Genomic DNA, 24,361 nt, shown 5'->3' on the forward strand with positions numbered 1-24,361 from the left:
TTCTTTCTCATCTTTCACAGCTAAAATTCAATCACTATTTCAAAAAAGCACCCCTTTCATCTTATCTAAAATAGCCCCCTCCAACCTCATCATACTCTTTCCCGTTCTCTATATTGTCACCATAGAACTTGCCATTATTTGAAATTATCTTGCTTATAATTTAGTGTCTGCCTCCCTACTCTGCTAGAAAAAAGCTCCGTAAGAGTAGTACTTAGAATAGTACTTAGAACACCTCTGGCCAGTTGTTCAGTGGTTAGAGCACCAGCCTGCAGATTAAAGGGTCCCGAGTTCTATTCCTGGTCAAGGGCAGGTATCTTGGTTGTGGGTTCGCACCCTGCGCCTGATTGGGGTGTGTGCAGGATGCAACCAGTCGATGTGTGTCTCTCAGATCGATGTTTTTCTCTTTCTCTCCCTTCCTCTTCCCTCCCTTACACTCTCTCTAAAAGTCAATGGAAAAAATATCCTCAGGTGAGGATAAAAAAAAAAGAATAGTACTTGGCACAAATTAGGTGTTTGTCAAGTGCTTATTTAATAAGGTTTAGTAAGTGAATGAAAGTTTGCCCAAACTACTCAAATTACAGGTGTTGGTTCTGGAAACTACTGTCTTTTAAGTGAACATACATGATCTGGTTTCAAAAGGCAAAGTGCCCAGGGTAGGAGAAATATTTCTTTTCTTTGAGAGAAGGGAATATTACTCCCTTTTAAAAACAACTACAGAGATGTACTGTTGTATTCTCTCCCCTCCCTTCATCCCTGTTTCAATTTTTGTATCCATTCCTGGAAAGAGGCAAGCAAAAGAAAGTGTGTCTTTAAAAAAAAAACACACCCAATGTATTCTTATTGATCTTCAGAGAAAGAAGAAGGGAGAGGGAGAGAGGGTAGGAGAGGAGAGAGGATGAAAGGGTGAGAGGGTGAGAGGAGAGAGGAGGGAGAGAAACATCAATGTGTCACACTCAACCAGGGATTGATCTTGCAACCTGGAGGTGTGCCCTGACTGGGAATCAAACCTTTGACCTTTTGGTGCATGGGACAATATTCAACCAACTACTGAGCATACTGGCCAGGGCAAGGAAATGTGTCTTGTGAAACAACTAACTGCTGACAAGAATTATTAGAGCTATAGAATTACTCTAGTATCTGATCTGAGAAAGTATCAACAGGTGGCTAATATGTCTTCCTTGCTAGAGAGAGATGGATAAAAGCAAGAACCTTTTTAAAAAATAATTATATTTTAATCCTCACCTGAGGATATGTTTTTATTGATTTTAAAGAGAGAGGGGGAGAGAAAAACATCGATGTGAGAGAGAAACATCGTTCAGTTGCCTCCTGCACATGCCCTAAACCAGGGATCAAATCTGCAACCTTTTGGTGTATGGTTCATTGCTCCAACCAACTGACCCACCCGGCCAGGGCAAAGCAAGAACCTTTTATTGTCAAGTTGATCTGAATCTTAAAGTTCAAGAACTGTACTCTGTCCCTAGCAAGATTTTTGTGTTTTTTATCATTTATTGATTTTTAGAGAGAGAGGAAGGGTGAGGGAGAAACAAAGGCTGCCTCCCACACGTGCACTGACCAGGAATTGAGCTTGCAACCCAGCCATGTGCCCTGACCAGGAATCGAACCGGCAACCTTTCAGTGCATGGGATAATGCCCAACTAACTGAGCCACACTGGCCAGAGCCCCAGAAAGGTTTTTAAGTGTAAATGTTCAGTATGAGCTAACATTCTATCTACAGAAATCTGGATAAAACAGACAGTAAAAAATTATAACAGGAAACAAACTATAACAGGGACTATGTCTTAAAATCTAATATTTGAATATTTATTTAAACAATTAATTAACCTGTTTCATATTTATGCTTAACTCCCCGCCCCTGTCCCCAACAACCCTAAAAAGCACTCTGTATTTGGTGGGAAAAGCCTGAGCTAAAAAAGAAGCATGACCATATAATTTAGATTCCTGCACTCAGAAGAAGCATAGCCATTTAGATGATGAGACTATAATTCTCTATTGATAACTTGGCCTAACTACATTAATACCTAGTGGTATTACCAAACAGCCTCTTGCTAACTGATGTTACAAGCCAAACCTATTGGTGGGAAAACAGTCACATTATTTTTCTCTTATGTATTTCCTTTAAGAGGAAATATTCCTAGCTTTCACATTTTAAAACAGTCATACACTGATAACACTCACGAATAATCACAAGTTTTTCACTGTTTCTTCAATGGTTTTTAATCCTATTAAAACACTACATTCTTATTTTCTCCTATAAAAAACTTGTTCTCAAAAGACTAGAGAAAAGAATCTAAAAATGAATTTTTGTGGTCAATATACATTTAAAAGGTTTTTTAGTAACATGTTATTTGTAAAAACAAACAAAAACAGAGATACAAACAAAAAAAAAACCATCTGTAATTCCAACACCCAGTGGTAACCACTCTTAACATTTTCATGTCTATCGTGGTTATTAAAGTAGATTAATACTTACAGATTCCCGAAGGTATCCTTGTCCTGCAACATCATATAAACTGAGTCCTATTCTTGTTTGATGAAGCCAAACTGACAATAAACAAGAAAATGAAATGTAATTACTAAGTGCTATCCTTTAGCATATATATGGACAAAAGGAGATAAAGAGCTAGATTAGAGGGACAAGCTAATATCTTTATGAACATCTTTATTCTCACACATATTACTTATTTGTTAACCCTAAATTTGTTCCAAACAAAACAAACCTACCATAGAATGGCAGATATCAATAATTCTGCAATGTCTAAAGTGATAATAAAGTTGATGCCCTTGAGGATATTGTTATTAAACTTGTCATTCCACCGAACAGGGACAGTGAGTGTAATGTTATGCTTTTAACAAGCTGTTTTTATTCTACTGAGGTTATTTACTGCCACCAAATATTAAAAGGTGATATACATAAGACTTGAAAGATCATTATGGAATTTACAGGAATCATATAACTCCAGTTGTTTGGTAAAAACTCCTTGAAACTCATACTACAGTTGTGAGTTTGAAACTATCTTCTCAGGCAGCTCAACCCATAATATGTTAGTGAAATAAAATTACCAGTGAATTAAAATAATTTCAAATCACCACACATTAAAACTCTTGGTTCGGCTTTTGATATATCTAGATAGCTAGTATCTTTAGGATGTGAGGTTTTTGTTTTGTTTCTCTTTTTATAATGAAGAACTCAAATTTATGGCAGAAAATCTCAGCTCTAGTAAGTTCTAGGAGAGAATCATGCTAGGAAAAAAAATCTTGTTCAAAAGACAAGAAATTCTGCTATTCAAACTTACTAAGAGAGTATTTTCACATGGGAGGGATACTCTAAAAGCATGGACCAAAATCCTACTTGATTCCAAGATAGGGAGAGCACAATGAAAATGAAATCACCTTTTCTCATGACATAATTAAAGAACTGCATGATGGAAATTCTTCCGTAAGAATCTGTATGAAGGAGTTTAGCAAAGACTTTTGCTGTGAAAAATTGCCTAAGGAAAGGAAATAAGGATTAAAATCATCTGCTAACATAACATAAAAATTACTTCTACATAAATTAGCAAACAACAGCATAAATTCAAGCAATTAAAAATCAAAGTGGTGAAAAAAGTGAGTTATAGTTCAAAAATATTGTTCTACTTTACATTCTCTTAAGAATGAAGGCCTATAGTGTTATAAGTCATATTTCTTTGAATAAATTCATACCAATATAATTTTCTTTACTAAATAATTTTTTAAACTTCATTAATAACTCTTTTAATAACATTGACTCAAATTATCATACCAATGACTTAAATTTTCATCAACATTTGAAGCATTTAAAATGCTTAATGAGCCCTGACTGGTTTGGCTCAGTGGATAGAGCGTCTGCCTGCAGACTCAAGGGTCCCAGGTTCGATTCCAGTCAAGGGCATGTACCTTGGTTGCGGGCACATCCCCAGTGGGGGGTGTGCAGGAGGCAGCTGATGGATGTTTCTAGCTCTCTATCCCTCTTCCTTCCTCTCTGTTAAAAAAATCAATAAAATATATTAAAAAAAAATGCTTAATGAAATATATTCTTTTATTAAATACTACAGGCCTGGTGCACGATATTCGTGCACAGGTGTGGTCCCTAGGCCTGGCTGGCAATCAAAGCACAAGTGTCTGGTGTGGAAGGGCAGGTCCCAGCCTACCTCTGGGCCCTGGGCAGCACTTGGGCCCCTGGGCCCCCGCGCACCCCACTCCGCCTGAGTCATCGGGCCCTGCCCGGCTCCCTCAGCGCCTGGGAGCCGCCGTTGGTCGCAGTCTTCAGGGCGATCAGCAGGGCCATCGGGCTCCGCTTGCACCCGCCTGGGCCTGGTGCCACCTGCTTACCTGCTCCACCATCCTGCTGTAGTCCCGCTCTTGTCAGGGCCCAGCGGGGCCGGCAGCGCCTCCACTGCCGCCCACTGCCAGCGATGCCGACGCCCACCATGTTCTGCGATGCCCCCTAGTGATCAGCTCACGTCATAGCGAGCGGTCGAATTCCCGGTCGAGGGGACAATTTGCTATTAGGCTTTTATTATATAGGATATTATTCTTACTTGCACTTTGGTCCAGCTTTCTCACCAACTTTTAAAAAATTTTCATAATTAATCATTGCTTCCTCTCCAATCATAGGTGGTGTCTGGTGCTTGTCCAGCAAAAACCATAAGTTCTTAGAAGAAATGCAAAAATGGAGATGTTATAGTTAACAGAACAAAACTTAAAAGCATAGTTAAATATGTTATTTATATTAAAATGATAGTTTGATAGTAGAGTTAATATTAAGATGAATCTCATCCCCTATTATTCTTCTGATTAATTAATAACAATAAAAGTAGACATATACATTGCCTCTTTAATCTACATAACTATATACTGTAGATATTCTTATGCCTACTTTACAGATGAGAATTGAAGCAAGAAAATGTTAAGTACATTGCCCAAGATCACAGAGCAGGGCTGGGATTTGAACCCCTTCAGTAGGGGTTTCTCAACTTTATCTTTCCATTAGAATCACCTAGGGACTTTAAAAAACAAAACTATCCTTGGGAGATGGGCCCACACAAGCTCTGCTGCTGTTTCTGGTGGGAGCCATCTCTCTAGAGCTTGTCTTTCACCCACTCTGTAGGCACCTCTCCATTAAGACAGTCCTGAGATCCTGTATGATGTAAGTAGTGCAAATAAGAAATGGCTAACATCCAAAGCAAGCGTTTATTCCATTCTTACCTGTAATTCTTCATTATCTAACAGTTCTCTGCTTTTCCTTTGCAGAAAGACAGCTCTGGATTCCTCTCTTAATTTCTGTAGTAAGACTTCATCTTCAGCTGGCAACTAAAAATACATTGTAGTTAATTTCTATACTTAAATTCTAGACTGTTGGATTAAGTAAAATGTATATGAACTCATAAAATAATTATGTATTCCACTCCTCAATTACTTTTTGTATTTCCATTTTGCTTAATTTCAAATCATCATTCATTTAAAAAGTTCATTTAGCCTGGCAGGTGTGGCTCAGTGGTTGAGCACTGACTATGAACCAGGAGGTCACATTGGATTCCAAGGCACACGCCCGGACTGTGGACTCAATCCCCAGTAGGGGGTGTGCAGGAGATAGCCAATCGATGATCTATCTTATCATATATGTTTTTTAACTCTCTCTTCCCCTCCCTTCCTCCCTCTAAAATCAATAAAAACATATATTTTTTAAAAAAGTTAAAAAGTTCATTTAACAAAAAGAGATCCACAGAGAATTCAGTGGCCAACAAATGACCAATTCTTAGAGCACTGTTTCCACTGTAACCAAGATGGACACAGAATTATATTGGGACTATCTGAAGATCCATAGTCTTACCAAATTATGCTTTTTGAGGCTGCATCACCTCACTTTGGAGATGGTCAAGCCAGTGTCTTATTACATTGGCCTCCAAGGCAGACTGCCCACTGGGGTGATTTTCATAAGCAGGGCTTTATAGTGACTTATACCAACTCAATTTAAAACTTTTTTTTTAAAAGATTTTATCTTCCTTTTCTATATCTTTGCCCCATTAAACGTAGCTAAGTATCTCTTGGTTCAAATCGGAGATTATGGTTTTCATCTTTCATTTCCAAAAACTAAAATACCATCCTTCCCATTAAAAGGAAGGAGTGGAGCAGGAGGATCCAAGATGGCGGCATAGGTAAACACCTAAACTGCTGCCTCGCACAACAATTTCAAAACTACAACTAAAAGACAAAACGTCTATCACCCAGAACCACGGGAAAGCTGGTTGAGTGGAAATTCTACAACTAGAAGGAAAAAGAAAAGAGCAGTGAGACGTGCACAAGCGCTGAAAAGCTGAGGTACTGAGGCACGCGAAATGGGCTGGCGGCGGGCGACTGGGTGCGCTGCTTCTTTCAACCCGAAGGGAGATAAGCTCCCGATTACTCTGAATTCCAGTTTCTGGGGAGACTCCGGGGACCCAAACTCCTATGGGGAGAAGCTGGACTGTCTGCCATCGGGTGGGAAAGTGAGAGTGGCATGCTTGCAGGGCTGCGCGCAGGAATAATTGTTTACTGCACTGGGGTGCGAGACGAGGGGACGCGGAGACACAGAGCCTGCTAACTGGCAGCCAATGCTGTTTGCCACACCCTAGCCTAGTCACGCCCTGAGACCCCGCCCCGCACAATCTACAAACCCACCCAAGCTCCATGCAGCGGCTTTAGCATATGAATGGCCTGCCCTATGGCAGCTTAACCTAGCAAACTTGCAGCCCGGGTCAGACAGCTCCAAAACCTCCAAACCCCAAGCAAAGAGGAGAAAACTGTAGTTCTCGCTGTAGCTCCTGCTGGGTGGACTCAGACAGTAGCTGACCTGCACCCCATTGGAGATCCAGAAGCTAGTGCAGGGGTGGGCAAACTTTTTGACTCGAGGGCCACAATGGGTTCTTAAACTGGACCAGAGGGCCAGAACAAAAGCATGGATGGAGTGTTTGTGTGAACTAATATAAATTCAAAGTAAAGGAGCGAAGGGGAGAGCAAGAGAACCCTCTGCTCTTTCGGCTCCGCGGGCCGGATAGAACAGCTGAACGGGCCGGATCCAGCCCGCGGGCCGTAGTTAGCCCACGGCTGAGCTAGTGTATCTAGTGGTCAGTGTGAGACGACACCAGATTTCAACTCCTCACATCCATAAGTGACACATTCAAGAGGCAGACTCAGTGAGCACCAAAGCCCCACTGAAACAAGTCCTGCCCCACAAGCGTGTCTCCAGCACAGCAGTTCTTCCATTATAGACACAGCGGGTCCTCACAGCCAATTGGCCCGGAGGTCAATTCCTCCCAGTGTACCAACAGCAATCAAGGCTTAACTACACCAAGACTTTGCACTCAGCCCACAAGAGGGTGTACCAAGAGCGTCCTCCTCAGGTGATTGGGGAGGCTGAGCTACTGGCCCCTATAGGTCACCTACCACACAAAACCACTCCATCAACACAGGGAAGCAGCCAAAATGCGGAGACAAAGAAACATGTCACGAATGAAAGAAATGGAGGAAAGCAAACTACTGGACAACATAGAGTTCAGAACCACATTTATAAGGTTACTCAAGAATCTTCTAAAAACCGCTGAGGAACTTAGTGAGACCTTTAAGGATCTTAATGAGAATGCCAAAAAAATGGAAAAGGACCAGACAGAAATTAAGCATACACTGTCTGAAATAAAGAATATACAGAAACTCAACTGTAGATCAAAGGACCCCAAGAATCAAACCAAAGATCTGAAATATGAGGAAACAAAAAACACCCAACCAGAAAAACAAAAAGAAAAAAGAATCCAAAAATATGAAGATAGTGTAAGGAGCCTCTGGGACAACTTTAAGTGTACCAACATCTGAATTTTTGGGGTGCCAGAAGAAGAGAGAGAGCAAAATACTGAAAACCTATTAGAAGAAATAATGACAGAAAACTTTCCCCACCTGGTGAAAGAAATAAACTTGCAAGTCCAGGAAGCGCACAGAACCCCGTACAAGAGGAATCCAAAGAGGACCACACCAAGACACATCATAATTAAAATGCCAAGGGCAAAAGACAAAGAGAGAATCTTGAAAGCAGCAAGAGAAAAATGGTTAGTTACCTACAAGGGAGCACCCATATGACTGTCAGCTGATTTCTCGGCAGAAACTATGCAGGCCAGAAGGGAGTGGCAAGAAATATTCAAAGTGATGAAAACCAAGAACCTACAACCAAGATTACTCTACCCAGCAAAGCTATCATTCAGAGTTGAAGGTCAGATAAAGAGCTTCACAGACAAGATAAAGCTAAAGGAGTTCATCACCACCAAACCAGGATTACATGAAATGCTGAAGGGTATTCTTTAAGAAGAGGAAGAAGAAGAAAAAGGTAAAGATAAAAAGTATGAACAATAAAATGACATCAAATACACACCTACCAACAAGTGAATCTAAAAATCAAGTGAATAAAAAATCTGAAGAACAGAATGGACTAGTGAACATAATAGAATCAGGGACATAGAAAGGGAGTGGACTGACAATTCTCAGGGGGAAAGGGGTGTGAGGGGTGGGGGAAGAGATTGGACAAAAATGTTACACCTATGGATGAAGACAGTGACGGTGGTAAGAGCGTGGGGTGGGGTGGGGTGGGGTGGGAAATCAGGTGGAGGGGAGTTATGGGGGGAAAAAAAAGGAACACCTGTAATAATCTGAACAATAAAGATTTATTTAAAAAATAAAATAAAATAAAAAATTAAAAGGAAGGAGTGGAGAAGGAAAAAACATTCAGAGGTGAGGCTGAGTCTAGGATTATGCTCCAGTGTCTAGTCAATCAGCTAATCAGTGGAGGGGTGTATGTAATGTGTGTGTTAATTGTTAAATGGTTACCAAAGATGATAAGTGCTTTGAAGCAGTGGAGAAGAAACAAGAGAAAGAATGTGCTACAAATACATTTATCTAAAATTCCAACAGTGGTTACATTTTACATAATAATATTAAATAGGACTTACTCTTTTCAGTCACTTTCAATTTTAGCTGGAAATAGCTTTCTTTCTTTTTTTTATTGATTTTTAGAGAGAGAAAGGGAGGGGGGAGAGGGAGGAAGAGTGGGAGGGAAGGAAGGAAAATGGGGGGGAGAGGGGGAAAGGAGAAGGGGAATGGGGGAAGGGGGATGGGGAGGAGGGAGGATAGGGAGGGAGGGAGGGAGAGAGGGAGAGAGAGAGAGAGAGAGAGGGAGGGAGGGAAAGAGAGGGAGGGAGGGAGAGAAGGGGAGGGGGAGAGGGAGAGAGAGAGAGAGAGAGAGAGAGAGAGAGAGAGAGAGAGAGAGAGAGAGAGAGAGAGAGAGAGAGAGAGGAGTTTCCTTCCATATGAATCCTGACCAGGGACTGAACTCATAACCTAGGTATGTGCCAAGACCATGAATCAAACCCACAACCTTTTGGTATAGGTGATGACCCTCCAAACCTCCAACCAACTGAACCACCTGGCCAGGGCTTAAAACTGCCAATGTGTACTTCTTAATCTCTTCATCTTTTTCACCCAGCCCCCAACCCTCCTCCCATCTGGCAACCATCAATTTGTTCTCTGTATGTAAATTGCTTTCTTAAGGTATGTTTTAATCTATAACCCCCTTCAAATACTTTTTTACAATTTTGGCACAAAGAAACAAATAAGTATAAACTCTTCAAGCTTTCCATTCTTAACCTATTTTTCAGTTTAACCTTGAACAAAACATTTTATACAACATAAGTAAAAAACAAAGTTAAAAATTGTGATCAACCCTGGCCTGTGTGACTAGTGGTTATAGAGTAGGCCCTCATACCAAAGGTTCACAGGTTCGATTCTGGTCAAGGGCACGTATGTGGGTTGCAGGTTTGATCCCCAGACCGTTGGGGTGAGTGTGGGAGACAACCAATAGATGTGTCCCTCTACACATTGCTGTTTCTCTCTCTCTCTCTCCCTCTTTCTTTCTTTCTTTCTCTCTCTCTCCCTCTCTCCCTCCCTCCCTCCCTTCCTCTCTCTCTCTCTCTCTCTTCCACCCTCCGGCTCTTCTACTCTCTCTTAACAGCACTGGAAAAAATATCCTTGGGTAAGGATTAAAAAAAAAATTGTTATCAGTCAAGTAATCCTAAATCTTATAAAAAGCCTGACAACATAATCCAACAGAATACCCATTACTAATATCCATAATAAAAATTAGGAAGAAAAAGCCTGTAACTCAAAAAGAGAGGGGAAATTAACAACTTTGTAATCTTATACCAATTTATATGAAAACTCAGAATTTTATCAGCTCCAAAATAATGGTAAGATAAACTAGAATGAAATAATAAATATATAAAATTTAAGATATAATCATCGCCCAGCCGGTGTGGCTCAGTGGTTGAGCACTGACCTATGAACCAGAAGATCACGGTTCGATTCCTGGTCAGGGCACATGCCCAGGTTGCAGGCTTGATCCCCTGTATGGGGCATGCAGGAGGCAGCTGATCAATGATTCTCTCATCATTGATGTTTCTATTTCTCCCTCTCCCTTCTCCCTTCCTGTCTGAAATCTATAAAAACATATTAAAAATAAAAAAGATATAACCCGCCCTAGCCAGTTTGGCTTGGTGGCTAGAGCGTTGGCCTGTGGACCAAAGGGTCCAGAATTCTATTCCGGTCAAGGGCACCTTGGTTGCAAGGCTCCTCCCCAGCCCAGGTCCTGGTTGGGGAGCATGTAGGAGGCAACCAAGTGATGTGTTTCTCTCACATCGATGTTTCTCTCTCTTCCATTCTCTCTAAAAGATCAAAGGAAAAATATCCTCAGGTAAGGATTAACAAAAAATAAAATAAAAAATAAAAAAGGATATAACCCTCAATTTATTTATAAAATATTCTTATTCCATTTTTAAAATTGCATTTTATTTATAAACTCTGCAAGACATTTGCTTAGATACCACTTACCCTATAATAAAACCGAGGAATGGTCTTGTAGAATTCATTTGTATTTTTTCTACCTCCTTTCCATTTGGAGTAGTATTTGGTAAATAAATCCATTTCTTCATCTTTTAATTCTTGCTCACTTTTTTTTTCTGTTAACAAAATAGATTCAGGGGGGAAAACACTTTTAAAATCAAATAATACTTTTCTCAGGTCATCTAGTATAGTCTAATTATAGTGCAAAAAGGTCTTCACAGTTGTGCTTAGACCAGCCTTGGGCAAACTACAGCCCGCGGGCCGGATCCGGCTGTTCTATCCGGTTCTCTTGCTCTCCCCTCCGCTCCTTTACTTTGAATTTATATTAGTTCACACAAACACTCCATCCATGCTTTTGTTCCGGCCCTCCGGTCCAGTTTAAGAACCCATTGTGGCCCTTGAGTCAAAAAGTTTGCCCACCCCTGGCTTAGACACTAAACATTTATATTAACTTTCTTGAAATACCAACACTCACTATCTTCCACTGAAACAGCCTCTCCTACATATTCACTCTCCATTGCTCCCTCTACTTTTTTTTTATTTTTTATCACTATATTTGTTTCTTCCTCAAGCCACTGCCTCTCTTATAGACTTACTAGAGGCCCAGTGCACAAAATTTGTGCACTGGGGGAGGGGGGGGGTCTCCTGAGGATCGGGCCTAAGCTGGCAGTCAGACATCCCTCTCACAGTCCAGGACTTCTTTTTTTTTTTTTTTTTTTTTTTTTTTTTCTTTTTTTTTTTTTTCTCAATGTCTCCCCATTCACAATACAGACCAGGCAAAGAGCCCGAGCTGAGGTGTATATGGGGTAGGTTTACTCTGCCTCCTATTTCTGTACAGTCAGTGTAAGCACACAGCCTGTGGTAAGCACCAGGAGGCCCAGGACTTCTTACTGCCTGCCTGCAGCAAAGGTGTGAGAGGCTCCTGCCACTGCCGCTGCACTTGCCAGCTGTGAGCCCGGCTTCTGGCTGAGCGGTGCTCCCCTTGTGGTAGCGCACTGACCACCAGGGGGCAGCTCCTGTGTTGAGCGTCTGTCCCCTGGTGGTCAGTGCTTGTCATAGCAACCGATCATTCCCCCATTTGGTCAATTTGCATATTACGGTTTTATTATATAGGACTAGAGGCCCAGTGCACGAAATTCGTGCATGGGTGGGGTCCCTAGGCCTGGCCAGGGATCAGGGCCGGTCAGGTTCCCCACCTCCCTGCCTCCTCTCCTCGTCCCAGCCTGGGGCCTGGCCCTGACTGGGTGATCGGGACCTGCCAGCCTAGGGGAGGGTCTTGGAGGTTGGCCAGCAGGCCCCATTGGCGATTGGGGCCTGCGGGCTGGGGGCAGCTCCTGCGTTGAGTGTCTGTCCCCTGGTGGTCAGTGCACGTCATAGTGACCAGTCATTCTGGTCGTTGGGTCATTCTGTCATAACAATCGCTTAGGCTTTTATATATATAGATGGCATGTTCCTAATTCATTCAATTATAAGTATTTATTGAGCACCTACTACATATTGAACCCTATACTAGTCACTGATGCTAGGGTGCTGAGAAAACAGGCACAGCTCTTGACGTCATGAAGTTTCAGCCTTGAAATCACTCTTCTTCCAAAAACCCTTCCCTCTGAAGCTCACATATCCAGATACTATTACTCTCCAACCTCTCCACCTGCCTACTGCTGGCAGGTAGCTGTCATTTAGCCATTCCTCCACAATTGCTTGTGGATCATGATAACTGGTGTACAGCTCTCTTCACCTCAATGTCCTGCAATCATCAAGGAAGAACAGACGTGGGTGACTCAACTTTGAAGGCTTTTGCTTTCACCTCTACTGTGTTACTCAGTTCCATGGCAAGACCAGAGATCTTATCTGCTCTTCTAAAATTTTAAACTCTAATATACTCTCAGATAATTTTTCTTTCCTGGTTATTCAAAACCTCACTATCATAATACCTGCACTTTAGCCTCACTGAGGTCTCCAATTCTATTACCTATTTTCTCAAAAGTTTATTTTCCTCTTCCTGGTCTCATTTCCTTCCCCTAAACTCCTCTTATGCCTGCATTTCTGCCACATCTGCCATGTTAATTTTTACCCTTGGGCCAATCTTAACATCTAATTTGTTTACCATGGCTTAATACCTTTGGAGAAAACTGTACAATTTTGGTCCCACAAATTTATTTCATGGTTACTAATTAGTAAGTCAGCTTTTCAAAACACCAGGACATATTTTATTTGCCCTTGGTGTTCTCTTGCTGATTCCTCTTGTTGACCGACTGCTCCAAACTGTCATTACATTCCTCAAACCCCCTCTGTATTCACCATCAACAGATGACAATCTCTCCCAATTCATCAAAAGTGTGTACTGGATACCCATACACACCTAAATGAAGTGGGAGGGCAGGAAGGTATCAAATCTGTACTTTACTTCTTCCTGCCACTTTTAAGGGAAGAGGTTATCGCCTTTCTCATCCAAGGCTAACCTCTTATTTTACCCGAGGGCTTAATCTAAGCCTTTGTTATTCTCTGTCTGGTTGCTCCATCACTTATTCTTTCCTTCTCTCTCCCTCCCGCATTCAGTTATCTTCAATTCCTTCATCTTTACTGGCTTTTCTTTAATTTACAAACACACAGAGGTTTCTTCCATCTCCTCACCCCCCAAACTCCTTCCTTTCTACCTACTACCACACATAATTCTTTCCTTTCTCATACAATTTTTCAAAAAGAAAGCATACGCTGGCCATCTCTGCTTTCATATGTCTCATCCCTTCTTTATGCAATCCTACTTCTACTCTTACCACTCTACAGAAACTGTAGTTTCTTGCCAGGGCAACCAATGACCTAACTGCTTATTTATTTTTTAAATTAAATTTATTGGGTTGACATTGTCCAATAAGATCATATAGATTTCAAGTGTACATTTCTATGATACATAATCTGTGCATAACCCAAAGTCAAATCATCTTCCATCCCCATATGTTTGGCACCTTTACCCTTCACTACCCCTCCACTCTGTTGCTTAGTTTAATGTAGTGGTCGGCAAACCGCGGCTTGCGAGCCACATGCGGCTCTTTGGCCCCTTCAGTGTGGCTCTTCCACAAAATACCACGGCCTGGGCGAGTCTATTTTGAAGAAGTGGCATTAGAAGAAGTTTAAGTTTTAAAAATTTGGCTCTCAAAAGAAATTTCAATCGTTGTACTGTTGATATTTGGCTCTGTTGACTAATGAGTTTGCCGACCACTGGTTTAATGGATACACCTGTTCTTGGTTTCTCTGTTAAATTTGATACTATTGATTCTAACCTTTTCTTGGCTTTTATGAGACCACTAGAGGCCTGATGCACAAAATTCGTGCACGGGGGTGTGTGTCCCTCAGCCCAGCCTGCACCCTCTCCAATCTGGGACCCCTCAAGGGATGTCCGACTGCCCATTTAGGCCCGATCCTACCGGGCAGTTGGACATCCCTCTCACAATCCAGGACTGCTGGCTCCCAATTGCTCACCTGCCTGCCTTCCTGATTGCCCCTAACCACTTCTTCCTGCCAGCCTGATCACCCCCTAACCACTCCCCTGCCAGCCTGGTCCCCCCCAACTGTCCTCCCCTGCAGGCCTGGTCCCCCCCAACTGCCCTTCCCTGCAGGCCCGGTCACCCCCAACTTCCCTCCTCTGCAGGCCTGGTCTCCCCCAACTGCCCTCCCCAGCAGGCTTGATCGCCCCCAACTGCCCTCCCTTGCAGGCCATCTTGTCACAGCCATCTTGTGTCCACATGGGGGCAGGATCTTTGACAACATGGGGCAGCCATCTTGTGTGTTGGAGTGATGGTCAATCTGCATATTACTCTTTTATTAGATAGGATAGAGGCCTGGTGCATGGGTGGGGGCTGGCTGGTTTGCCCTGAAGGGTGTCCAGGATCAGGGTGGGGTTCCCTTGGGGCATGGGGCGGCCAAGGTGAGGGGCCTGTGGTGGTTTGCAGGCTGGCCACCCTCCCGCCCCACCGGCAACCCAAGCAGAGGCCCTGGGATCTGGGATTTATTTATCTTCTATAACTGAAACTTTGTAGCCTTGAGTGGAGCCAAGTCTCCTGCTCACTCCGTGGCCACAGCCATTTTGTTGGGATTTATTTATGTTCTATAATTGAAACTTTGTAGCCTTAAGCAGAGGCCAAGGCAGGCCAGGGCTGCGGAAAGCTTGGCTTCCTCCATTTCCAGGGAAACCCAAGCCTCCTGCTCTCTCCCTGGCTGCAGCCATCTTGGTTGGGTTAATTTGCATACTCTCTCCTGATTAGCTGGTGGGTGTGGCTTGTGGGTATAGTGGAGTGATGGCTAATTTGCATATTACTCTTTTATTAGATAGGATGCTGTTGATTCTCCTATTTTTTGGACAGTTCTTCTTTTTTTGTTATTTCTTCTTCCTCTATCATTTCACCTTTTATAATTTAACTTCTAAGTCCCAAACCTATGTCACTTCATGTTAAGTTGTTGGGGAGAAGAGGAAGAAAAAGCAGACTGAGAAAGAATGACTGGTGAGGCAGGAGGAAAAATAAGAGTGTATGTCTCCTAGAAACCAAAAAAAAGAAAGTATGTGTAGGATGAAGATATAAGTGGAACAGAGAAATAAGGCATAGCTGGAAGTGGAAGTTAAGATAAAGAGTCTCTTTAAGATGAGAGAAATACCACCATGTTCATATGCTGCTGTGAATGACTGAGAAAGAAAACCCAAGAATGCAGGAGAGAGAGGACATATCCTTGAATAGGCAAAAATGGGGATCTATCTACCAGGGGTCCTCAAACTTTTTAAACAGGGGGCCAGTTCACTGTCCCTCAGACCGTTGGAGGGCCGGACTATAGTTTAAAAAAAACAAACTATGAACAAATTCCTATGCGCACTGCGGGCCCGGGACGAGTCGGCTGCTAAGCAGGACAGGCAGCGGCACCTGGCGGGCTGGATAAATGTCCTCGGCGGGCCGCATGTGGCCCACGGGCCGTAGTTTGAGGACGCCTGACTAGCACACCAAGGGAGCAAACAGTCTTAAACAGAAGTTGTACAACAAGGGAGCAAACAGTCTTAAACAGAAGTTGTACAACCTGTATGATTTACTTATTTTATCATCTCTTCCGATGCTAAAGTGTAAGTTCTACAAGAACAAGGGTTTTTGTGTGCTCTATTTACTGCTGTGGCCTGGAACAGTAATTAGCATGTTAACAAACATGCAATGGAGTGGGTTTTAAGAACGAAGGGGAGGAGAAAGCACAAATACAGGTTACTTTTTCAAAAAGTTTTCCTATAAAGTGTGTAGCAAAATGTGGCTAAAACTGGAGGGGAATATGAGAGCAAATTATTTTTTTTAAGATGAGGGATATTATGGCATGTTTGTTGGAACTGATGGAAATGATCCAGCAGAGAAGGAAAATTGGATGACACATGAGAGAGAGAATAAAGACAGAGTAAAGTCAGTGAATAAAAGACAGGGGACACGATCTAGTGCTGGATTGGAGGGACTGTCTCCAATAGGGGCCTGGACAGTTCCCCATTTTTAACCAAAGTGGGGGCGGTGACCGAAATGGTAAGTGGGAACAGGTGAGGTGCTTTGATGGTTCTGCTCTCAAATATTTACATAGACAAGTTCAGCAGCTGAGGGTAAGGAGTAGGGAGGCTATGCTGGAAGGCTGGAGGTTTGGGAAACGAGAACTGTAGGAGAGTGAACGTCCAGGGCAGTGGTGGGCAAACTCATTAGTCAACAGAGCCAAATATCAACAGTACAACGATTGAAATTTCTTTTGAGAGCCAAATTTTTAAAACTTAAACTTCTTCTAACGCCACTTCTTCAAAATAGACTCGCCCAGGCCGTGGTATTTTGTGGAAGAGCCACACTCAAGGGGCCAAAGAGCCGCAGTTTGCCGACCACTAGTCTAGGGAAATACCGGAGAAATGTAAACGAATGACTGAAACACCTACTTGACGTTAGTGGACAAGCCTTGAAAGGGAGACAATGTGCCCTGGTTCCGTTTTTCCCCAGCACTTTCAGCTGCCCTGGGTGCAGGTGTGAAATAGGGAAGTTTTTTCAACAGGGTGGTTAACAAGCAAGAGTGAAGGATGGGGAAAGGGACAAAGAAAAATGGAGTATGACATTTAAATGGATTAGGAGGGAAGGGAAAGTGATAGTAAAAAGGCGGTAGGATCAACGGATTGTAGGTTCTTGTAGGACCCAAGAGTTGTTGGAACCGGGGTTCTCATTCCTCCTACATCTGTGAGCTTCCCAACCCGCAAATCCTTCCTCAGGGAAGTGTGGGTCAAACCTCCCTGCATCTCTGAACCACAGTCCACTCCGCCTGCTTTCTCAGGCGAGTTTTCACAGCAGCGGAAAGCGCGGCTCCCGGCAGCTGCTCCTCCCATTCTGCCCCCACCTCTAGGAGGTTAGGGCCGGGCTATCTCCGCGGACGGCCCTTCCCAAACTCACTGTTTGGACCGTTGCTGGGCGTCGCTAACCGCCGGCGAAGAACTTCTTTCCAGTCCATGACTGACTCCCGCGCAGCAGCTCCGGCATTTGCTAATCGCTACCCCCGCCACCAGCTCAGAAATCAACCAGCAATCAGCCTCCGAGAGGCTGCGGAGGCCGCCCGGCCGCCATCTTGGGCCCGGGCGGAAGTCGGCTAAGGAGGCAAAACGGTGAATGTAGTGACTGCGGAGAATGCGGCGGTCACACTAACAGCGGGAAAAGCAGGCGGGAGAAAAGATGGGAAATTATGTCCTTCAGGCAGCTTCCCAATGTCACAGCGCCAGATTGTAAAGGCGCGGGATAGGGAAGCTCGTACTTTTTTTTTCCTCTTGGGCCTTTGGCGCGTATGCACCACGTGACTCGGGAGTCCTTTGGCGTTTCCGGGAAGCGTTTTCTCCACAATTTCTGCTTTTTGTTCCTTGAGGATATATGGAGGCCCTAAAGGTTCCCCTAAATGTAGTAGACGCCTTGACTAGCTCCCCCACCCCCCACGAAGGCTCCCTCTGCCACTAAAATCTTCAAAATCGCCTTTCTCTCGCCGCCAGGCCTGCGTCCAGCTCAGTCACGCCCCGCGGCGGGGCCGTCGCGGTGCATTGTGGACACGGTAGTTTCCGCCGCAGTTATGGTTGCGTTCGTAAAGCGTGCGTGCTCCGGTGAGTTGTTGAATGAAGTGAACTTGGTTTGTGATTGATCTGTGCGCTGTAGGCAGAGCCCTTTGTGGCCCTCCCTCCCTTACCTGAGTGTTGGCCCGGCCCTCTGCCCTCCTCCCCCAACCCATTCCCTTGTCTGACGAGTTTGGCGGTCTGGGGACAGTGGTTAAGCGGGGCAGGGCCCCTAGACTGGCTTTCGCCGCTGCCCTTGCTGCCGGTGGGGCTGGGCCTCTGGGTCACGATATTCGACTTTACGCCTCCCCTTCAGCAAGGCACCCAGGGCATCCTATCCCATTTCAAGGACAGTTAAATTGGGCGGTCCTCCTTGTGCTTTTTCCTCAGGTTCGCGGACTGGAATATAACAGGCACCAGCGATTCCTGCTCTGGCTCTGCGATTGCGGCAGAGATCGGATGTCCCCGGATGAACATTGCTTAAGGGAGAAAACTCATAAGACTTCATTGCTATTAAGTAGCCTCAAAAGCAGGGCCTTGTTTTTTCTGTGAGAAATTGAAAATCGTCTTTTAAAAAGTTGCGCTTCGACTCGTCCCCTCCCCCTCCTCCCCATCCCTGCATTATGCGGTAGAAGTAGGGGCTTTTCTTCACCATCTGCTGATCTCACTGCACAATGAATTTCTATTTCACTGGTATTAGAAGCTTTCCTAAGCTTTGGAAAAACAACCCATATCTTGGAGTAGGCCCAGGACACTCTTATAACTCTTTCTTTCTGAAAGATTGTTATGGCATCAGGAACCAACAGAAGTGGTTTTCTCTTAAAACAGTGTCTCCACAAAATACCAAAGCAATAAATCTGATTGCCAAGGCCAGATATCGCAGAAAAGAAGATAAGGGCAGTAATAAAGTTTCTTCTGAGTTTCCTCACCTTTTTGCAGCTGGAGCGGCTAAGAAGAGATCTCAAATGAATCCTCAGAGTCAAGATCTTGCCTTGTCACCTGAGAGAAACATTATTCAGCTCCCAAGAAAACCTTTGAATTCAGAGCAGTGGGATAAACTTAAAGAAGATTTCAAAGGAAAAGCTAATTTTGAAAATTGGATCATTGCACAGATGATTGACTACAATAGCTCTATAGATGTGGCCAAATCTTTGCTGGCCTGGGTAGCTGGAAAAAACAATGGTATTGTAAGCTATAATTTGCTGGTCAAGTATTTGTGTCTCTGTGTCTTTCATAAGCAGACATCAGAAGTTTTTGATGTCTATGAAATCTTGAAAGCCAGATACAAGAGTTTAGAAACTTCAGCAAGCACTCTTCTCATCCGAGGATTAATCCATTCAGACAGATGGAGAGAGGCTTTGCTGCTGTTAGAAGACATCAAAAAAGTCATGACCCCTTCAAAAAAGAATTATGATGACTGTATCCAGGGAGCCCTCCTTCATCAAGATGTGGACATAGCTTGGAATTTGTTTCAGGAATTGTTAGGTCATGATCTTATTCCTATGATGGGAACTTTAAAAGCCTTCTTTGATTTTGGAAAAGACATAAAAGATGATCAATATTCAAAGAAACTGCTTGACATTCTTTTGTATCTAAGAAATAATCAGCTATATCCTGAGGAATCATTTGCACACAGTATAAAAACATGGTTTGAGAGGTAATTTTGATTTTTCTTTTTCTGTATGTTTTTATTTTATACCTATATAGCTGCCTTTTTTATTGGTTGCTGAGATTATTCAGATTAGGGTACCTTTCCCATCTCTTATTAAGATTTGTTTCCCTTTAAGACAAAATCTTCCTTCTCTAAAAAAAAGCAGCATAAACAAATTGTGTTAATCTCTACTCATCACATAAAAGGGAAATTATAGAGAATTTGTAGTTTTTATGTATTTTTCTATTTAGAAGGATCACTTATTTTGCTATCTGAAGTATCTGGCAAGATGTAAGTACTTATGAACAGCACTTGTGCCCGGAGTTCATAGCAATAAAACTAGAGCTGTCTTTGGGTCGTATTAATATTTTCAGAAGTTTTGAAAACTAGTGACTGGTATAATGTGTATATATATGTTCTGTTTATGTATTTCATCAACTTGGATAGAGTTGAGGGGGAGATCCTGATCAACCCTGATATGTAAGCATTAGCATGAACAATCTTCATCCTTGCATTCATTTTAGATCTTTCTATCATTAAACTACTCTCTCCAAAGCTCTCCAATGTCTTTCCTTTGCTTTTATTCATGTTACTGGCTTCGTGCCTTTTTATTGCTTCAGTCTTTAACTTTCTTATTTCTTCACCATTAATTTGCTTCAGGCTATTTCCTAAAATTTTATTCCTTTTCTCTCGTTTCCCCCGCCCCTCTTTTTCTACTATATATCATCAGAGCTTTGAAGTGGTAATCAAGCTGAATTATATTTTTTGTTTGTTTGTTAATCCTAACTCAAGGATATTCCTTTATTGATTTTTTTTTAGAGAGAGTAGAAGGGAGAGACAGAGAGAGAGAAACATTGATGTGAGGGAGACAAATCGATTGGGCTCGGTGGATCAAGCCTGCAACCATGGTACCATAATCAAACCCTCAGCCCTTCAGTCTGAGGGCTGACGCTTTATCCACTGAGCCAAACTTTCTAGGGCTGAATTATCTTATTTAATAAACTTATTGAATATCAACAGAAGCACTAGATGGTGAAAATTTTTGCAAGGATTTTAGATTCTGTTATCAAGAGTGTTTGTCTAGGAGTGGAGTTTTAGAACGGTAACTGCCAAAACATGAGAAAAGAAGATTGGAGAGGGATTAAAATTGAAAACAAATATGTTTGGAGGCAATTATAGGTTTGAATGAGAGATTATAAGATTCTGAATTAAGAACTGAAGAAGAGAAAGCAATAGAATTAATAGAATCATGGTGATATATGTAAGAGGAAAGAAGAAATAAGTTGAGCAAATAAGTGTTTTGAATACCACTAATTAGGGTAGCCACTGAGGATATTTTGTGACACAAGATCTTTTATAGTTTCACAATTGGGAATGCAATACATGTCAGTTAAATAATAGTAGTAGCTTTGGCTGGTGTGGCTCAGTTGATTGAGCCTTGTCCCATGTACCAAAAAGGTTGCTGGTTCGATTCTTGGTCAGGGCATATGCCCAGGTTGCGGGTTCCATCCCTGGTCAGGGTGAGTATATGAGGCAAACAATCGATGTTTCTCTCGTTCTCTCTCCTCTCTCTAAAATAAATAAAAACAGATTAAAAAAATAATAGTGGTATAAGATAGTATAAAAGAAATTACTTCTGTATCTTGGGCAGGAACAATCTCTGGCAGCTTTATGGAGAAGGTTAGAGTTGAGATTAAGAGATTACACTATTAATATCAGCTGCTTTCTGTACAGGTCCTGTGAAGGTAGATTTAGGCTTGAAGATGAGGGTCACATGAGAGAAGTGAAGGGAAGAAGGAGATCCAGAGTAGAGGAGGGGTACCATAAGCTTCTTTTTTTTTTTTTTTTTAAATATATTTTATTGATTTTTTACAGAGAGGAAGGGAGAGGGATAGAGAGTTAGAAACATCGATGAGAGAGAAACATCGATCAGCTGCCTCTTGCACACCCCCTACTGGGGATGTGCCCGCAACCAAGGTACATGCCCTTGAGCAGAATCGAACCTGCGACCTTTCAGTCCACAGGCTGACGCTCTATCCACTGAGCCAAACCGGTTTTGGCATACCATAAGCTTCTTAGCCCTGTTACAGTATATCAACCACTCTTCTAATTAAACCTTTCTATCGAAATAGTCTGAACTTCTAAGAGTTCTTATCTAGTTTCTAAACTTTGGATTCAGTAGGAATCTGCACTGATGATTTGGTTTTGCAGTCTTTTTTTATTTTTTATTTTTTTTAGTGTTCCTGGAGAACAATGGAAAGGACAATTTACCACAATCCAGAAAAAGTAAGGCCAATATTTTATTTTTAACTTGTTTGATTCAGGTTTAATAGGTTGTTTTGCTACTGTTTAAAACCTTTTAATTCCTGAATGTCTTAGAGATAAAATAATTAAGAGTTAGAGTACCCAAGACAAAAGCCATGTTTTGCATAGTGGTTGCTCAAAGTGTTTTTCCTGTCGGTACTCTGAGCCTGTGTGAAGCATCAGAGATGTTTTCTCCTAGTTGTGTTTTAGGAATAACTTGTAAAACTATCTGGATGCCCAGCAGTCTACTCTTTTGTGTTTTCTGGCACACTAATGTGTGATATTACCAGGTGTACAAAAAAACCATATAATGCATGTGATGATCATAAAGGCTATATTCTTTTTTAAAAATTATATTTCAATTTCCTCATGTCTTAGGATTATTCACTTTTTAAAAAGTCCTTTTCCAGGACACTATTTAACACAAACAGTTGTAATTACAGTGGTCAATGTTTGGGCTGTGGAAAAACCATAGAGTCTATTCACTTGAGTCCAGAAGAGTATGAGCTCCTCAAGAGAAAAATCCTGAGCGATGTGATAGATGGAGGTGACCAATACAAAAAGACGACACCTCAGGTGAGTCTGGAACACGTTTTATTGCATTCTTGGTGTCTAGAGCAGGGGATGGCAATTGTTTTCTCTAAAAGGACAGATAGTAAATATTTTAAGCTTTGTAGGTCATATTGTTGTAGTGTACCCTGAATCTCACAAAGGACGCCTCAAAAAGTCACATTATGGAGTCATTTATTCAAAGGCCGGCGGCTACGAGGGGCAACATGCTCCAGATCTCGCAGCCCCGAAATGCTTGCCACATCTGGCTTATCACAAAGGTATCAATTACATCTTTGGGTTTGGAATGAGGAACCTGGTTTGCACAAAGCAGTTAAGCGAAATTGAGCAAGTTAGTTATCTATAAAGATTAAGTATAGTTTTGGGTCTACTGACCACTGAATCAACAGAAACACATTATTTGGAGCCACTGAGTCCATTTAGAATAATTGTGCTGTCCTGGTCTTGGGACCACTGAGTAAACTGAAACGCATTATCTGTAGCTACTGAGACAATTTAGGGTAATTGTGCTGTCCTGGTTCCCAGATACAGAAGAATGTGCTTCGATAACCAGTAAGATCACAATCAATGGGATATTCAAACCACCATCCATGGAGTATTCAATTGATTGGGATAGCATACATAAGTTCAGAAAATCAAAATAACTTTTCTATTGTTTTAGCAAGCAAATAAGTACAGAATCCAAAACAGCAGGGTTAAAGTTAAAGTTAAAATTGCAGTTTCTACCTGAGATGATTGCTACCATACTTCAGTATAGTCCCTTTTGCAACTTTTCTACTCTGCTGTTGTAGTGAAAATAGCCATAGACAATAGAATGAGCATGGCTGTGTTTCAGTAATAATTGTATTTATGAAAATAAGCAGTAGACTGTTGTTTTTTTGTTGTTGTTTTTTTAATGCAAAGAGAAGCAGTAGATTGGGTTTGGCCTGCTGGCCATAGTTGCCAGCCTTTAAGAGAGATTGCTTTAGAATTTCATGGAACAATTGGGTCAGACTATTATCCATCTATTAAAGTCAGTCCTATTTCATCTGGGCACAAGTGCACTTAAGCCAAAAAGATGATGCTTATTCTTTATCTAAGTGCTTCCAGAAAACTGTGTTCAGTAAACTCCCATGAAAGTATTATGGTTTCTCACAACTTTTTTAGTCAAGAGAGTTTAAGATAACAAAGTTATCTCCCAAGTTTTCTTAGTATTGAATTTGATTCTCTGAATTATTTTCAATAGCTTTATTTTGCTCGTCTTCAGTACTTTATGCTGGTTTACCAAGATTAAGTGGATGTAAAATGCTTTTATTTTGAGGAAAAGCTGCCCATCATCTCACTGAATGCTTTTTCTTCAAGGTACTAAATAAAAACAAGAAGTGAAAATTGTTCTGCCTTCCTATCTTGACTTAAAATGTCAGATCATATATTTTTATTGATTTCAGAAAGGAAGGGAGAGGGAGAAAGAGATAGAAACATCAGTGATGCTGCCTCCTGCACACCCCACACTGGGGATCGAGCCTGCAACCCAGGCATGTGCCCTGACTGGGAATCAAACCATGACCTCCTGGTTCATAGGTTGATGCTCAACCATGGAGCCACACAGGCCGGGCATAAAATGTCAGATAATGCCCCTAGATTATATGAAAAGCTTTAATCCTCAGAATAAAGTCAGTATCTGGCCCATAAAAACATCTCCATTTTATGGAATATTTTTCAGCTGACTTTATTGATAAAATCATAGTTAACATCAAGTGATGTTAAGTACTTTACATTGATTATTTTATATCTTAACCCTTACAACCACCCTTTGTGGAGCTATT

At 42.1% G+C, this 24,361-nt stretch overlaps 2 protein-coding genes across 4 annotated transcripts in view; one reads left to right on the forward strand and one right to left on the reverse strand.

The window, feature by feature from the left end:
• Positions 1-17,959, reverse strand: part of PPP2R3C (protein phosphatase 2 regulatory subunit B''gamma) — a 33,692-nt gene extending 15,733 nt beyond the window's left edge. Inside the window, exons 1-6 of the mRNA XM_080649757.1 lie at positions 17,391-17,959; positions 10,945-11,072; positions 5,248-5,352; positions 4,581-4,693; positions 3,412-3,509; positions 2,492-2,562 (exon numbers count right to left, since the gene is read on the reverse strand). Of these exons, the coding sequence (XP_080505883.1) occupies positions 2,492-2,562; positions 3,412-3,509; positions 4,581-4,693; positions 5,248-5,352; positions 10,945-11,072; positions 17,391-17,448 (573 nt within the window). The 5' untranslated portion in view covers positions 17,449-17,959. The remainder of the gene's footprint in view (positions 1-2,491; positions 2,563-3,411; positions 3,510-4,580; positions 4,694-5,247; positions 5,353-10,944; positions 11,073-17,390) is intronic.
• Positions 17,330-24,361, forward strand: part of PRORP (protein only RNase P catalytic subunit) — a 168,263-nt gene continuing 161,231 nt past the window's right edge. For 2 of the 3 annotated variants that reach the window (XR_013959524.1, XM_080649713.1), the window contains exons 1-4: positions 17,959-18,082; positions 18,422-19,688; positions 21,921-21,968; positions 22,430-22,562. Coding sequence is in view for 2 of the 3 variants with exons in the window: in XM_080649713.1 (XP_080505839.1) it covers positions 18,706-19,688; positions 21,921-21,968; positions 22,430-22,562 (1,164 nt within the window). In the remaining variant the exon portion in view is untranslated. Of the gene's footprint in view, positions 17,600-17,958; positions 18,083-18,421; positions 19,689-21,920; positions 21,969-22,429; positions 22,563-24,361 lie in introns of those variants that run through there. The other variant, XM_080649714.1, reaches the window with a different exon arrangement.

Source organism: Plecotus auritus, assembly GCF_963455305.1.
Source record: "Plecotus auritus genome assembly, chromosome: 1".
In the NCBI taxonomy this organism is placed as follows: Eukaryota; Metazoa; Chordata; class Mammalia; order Chiroptera; family Vespertilionidae; genus Plecotus; species Plecotus auritus.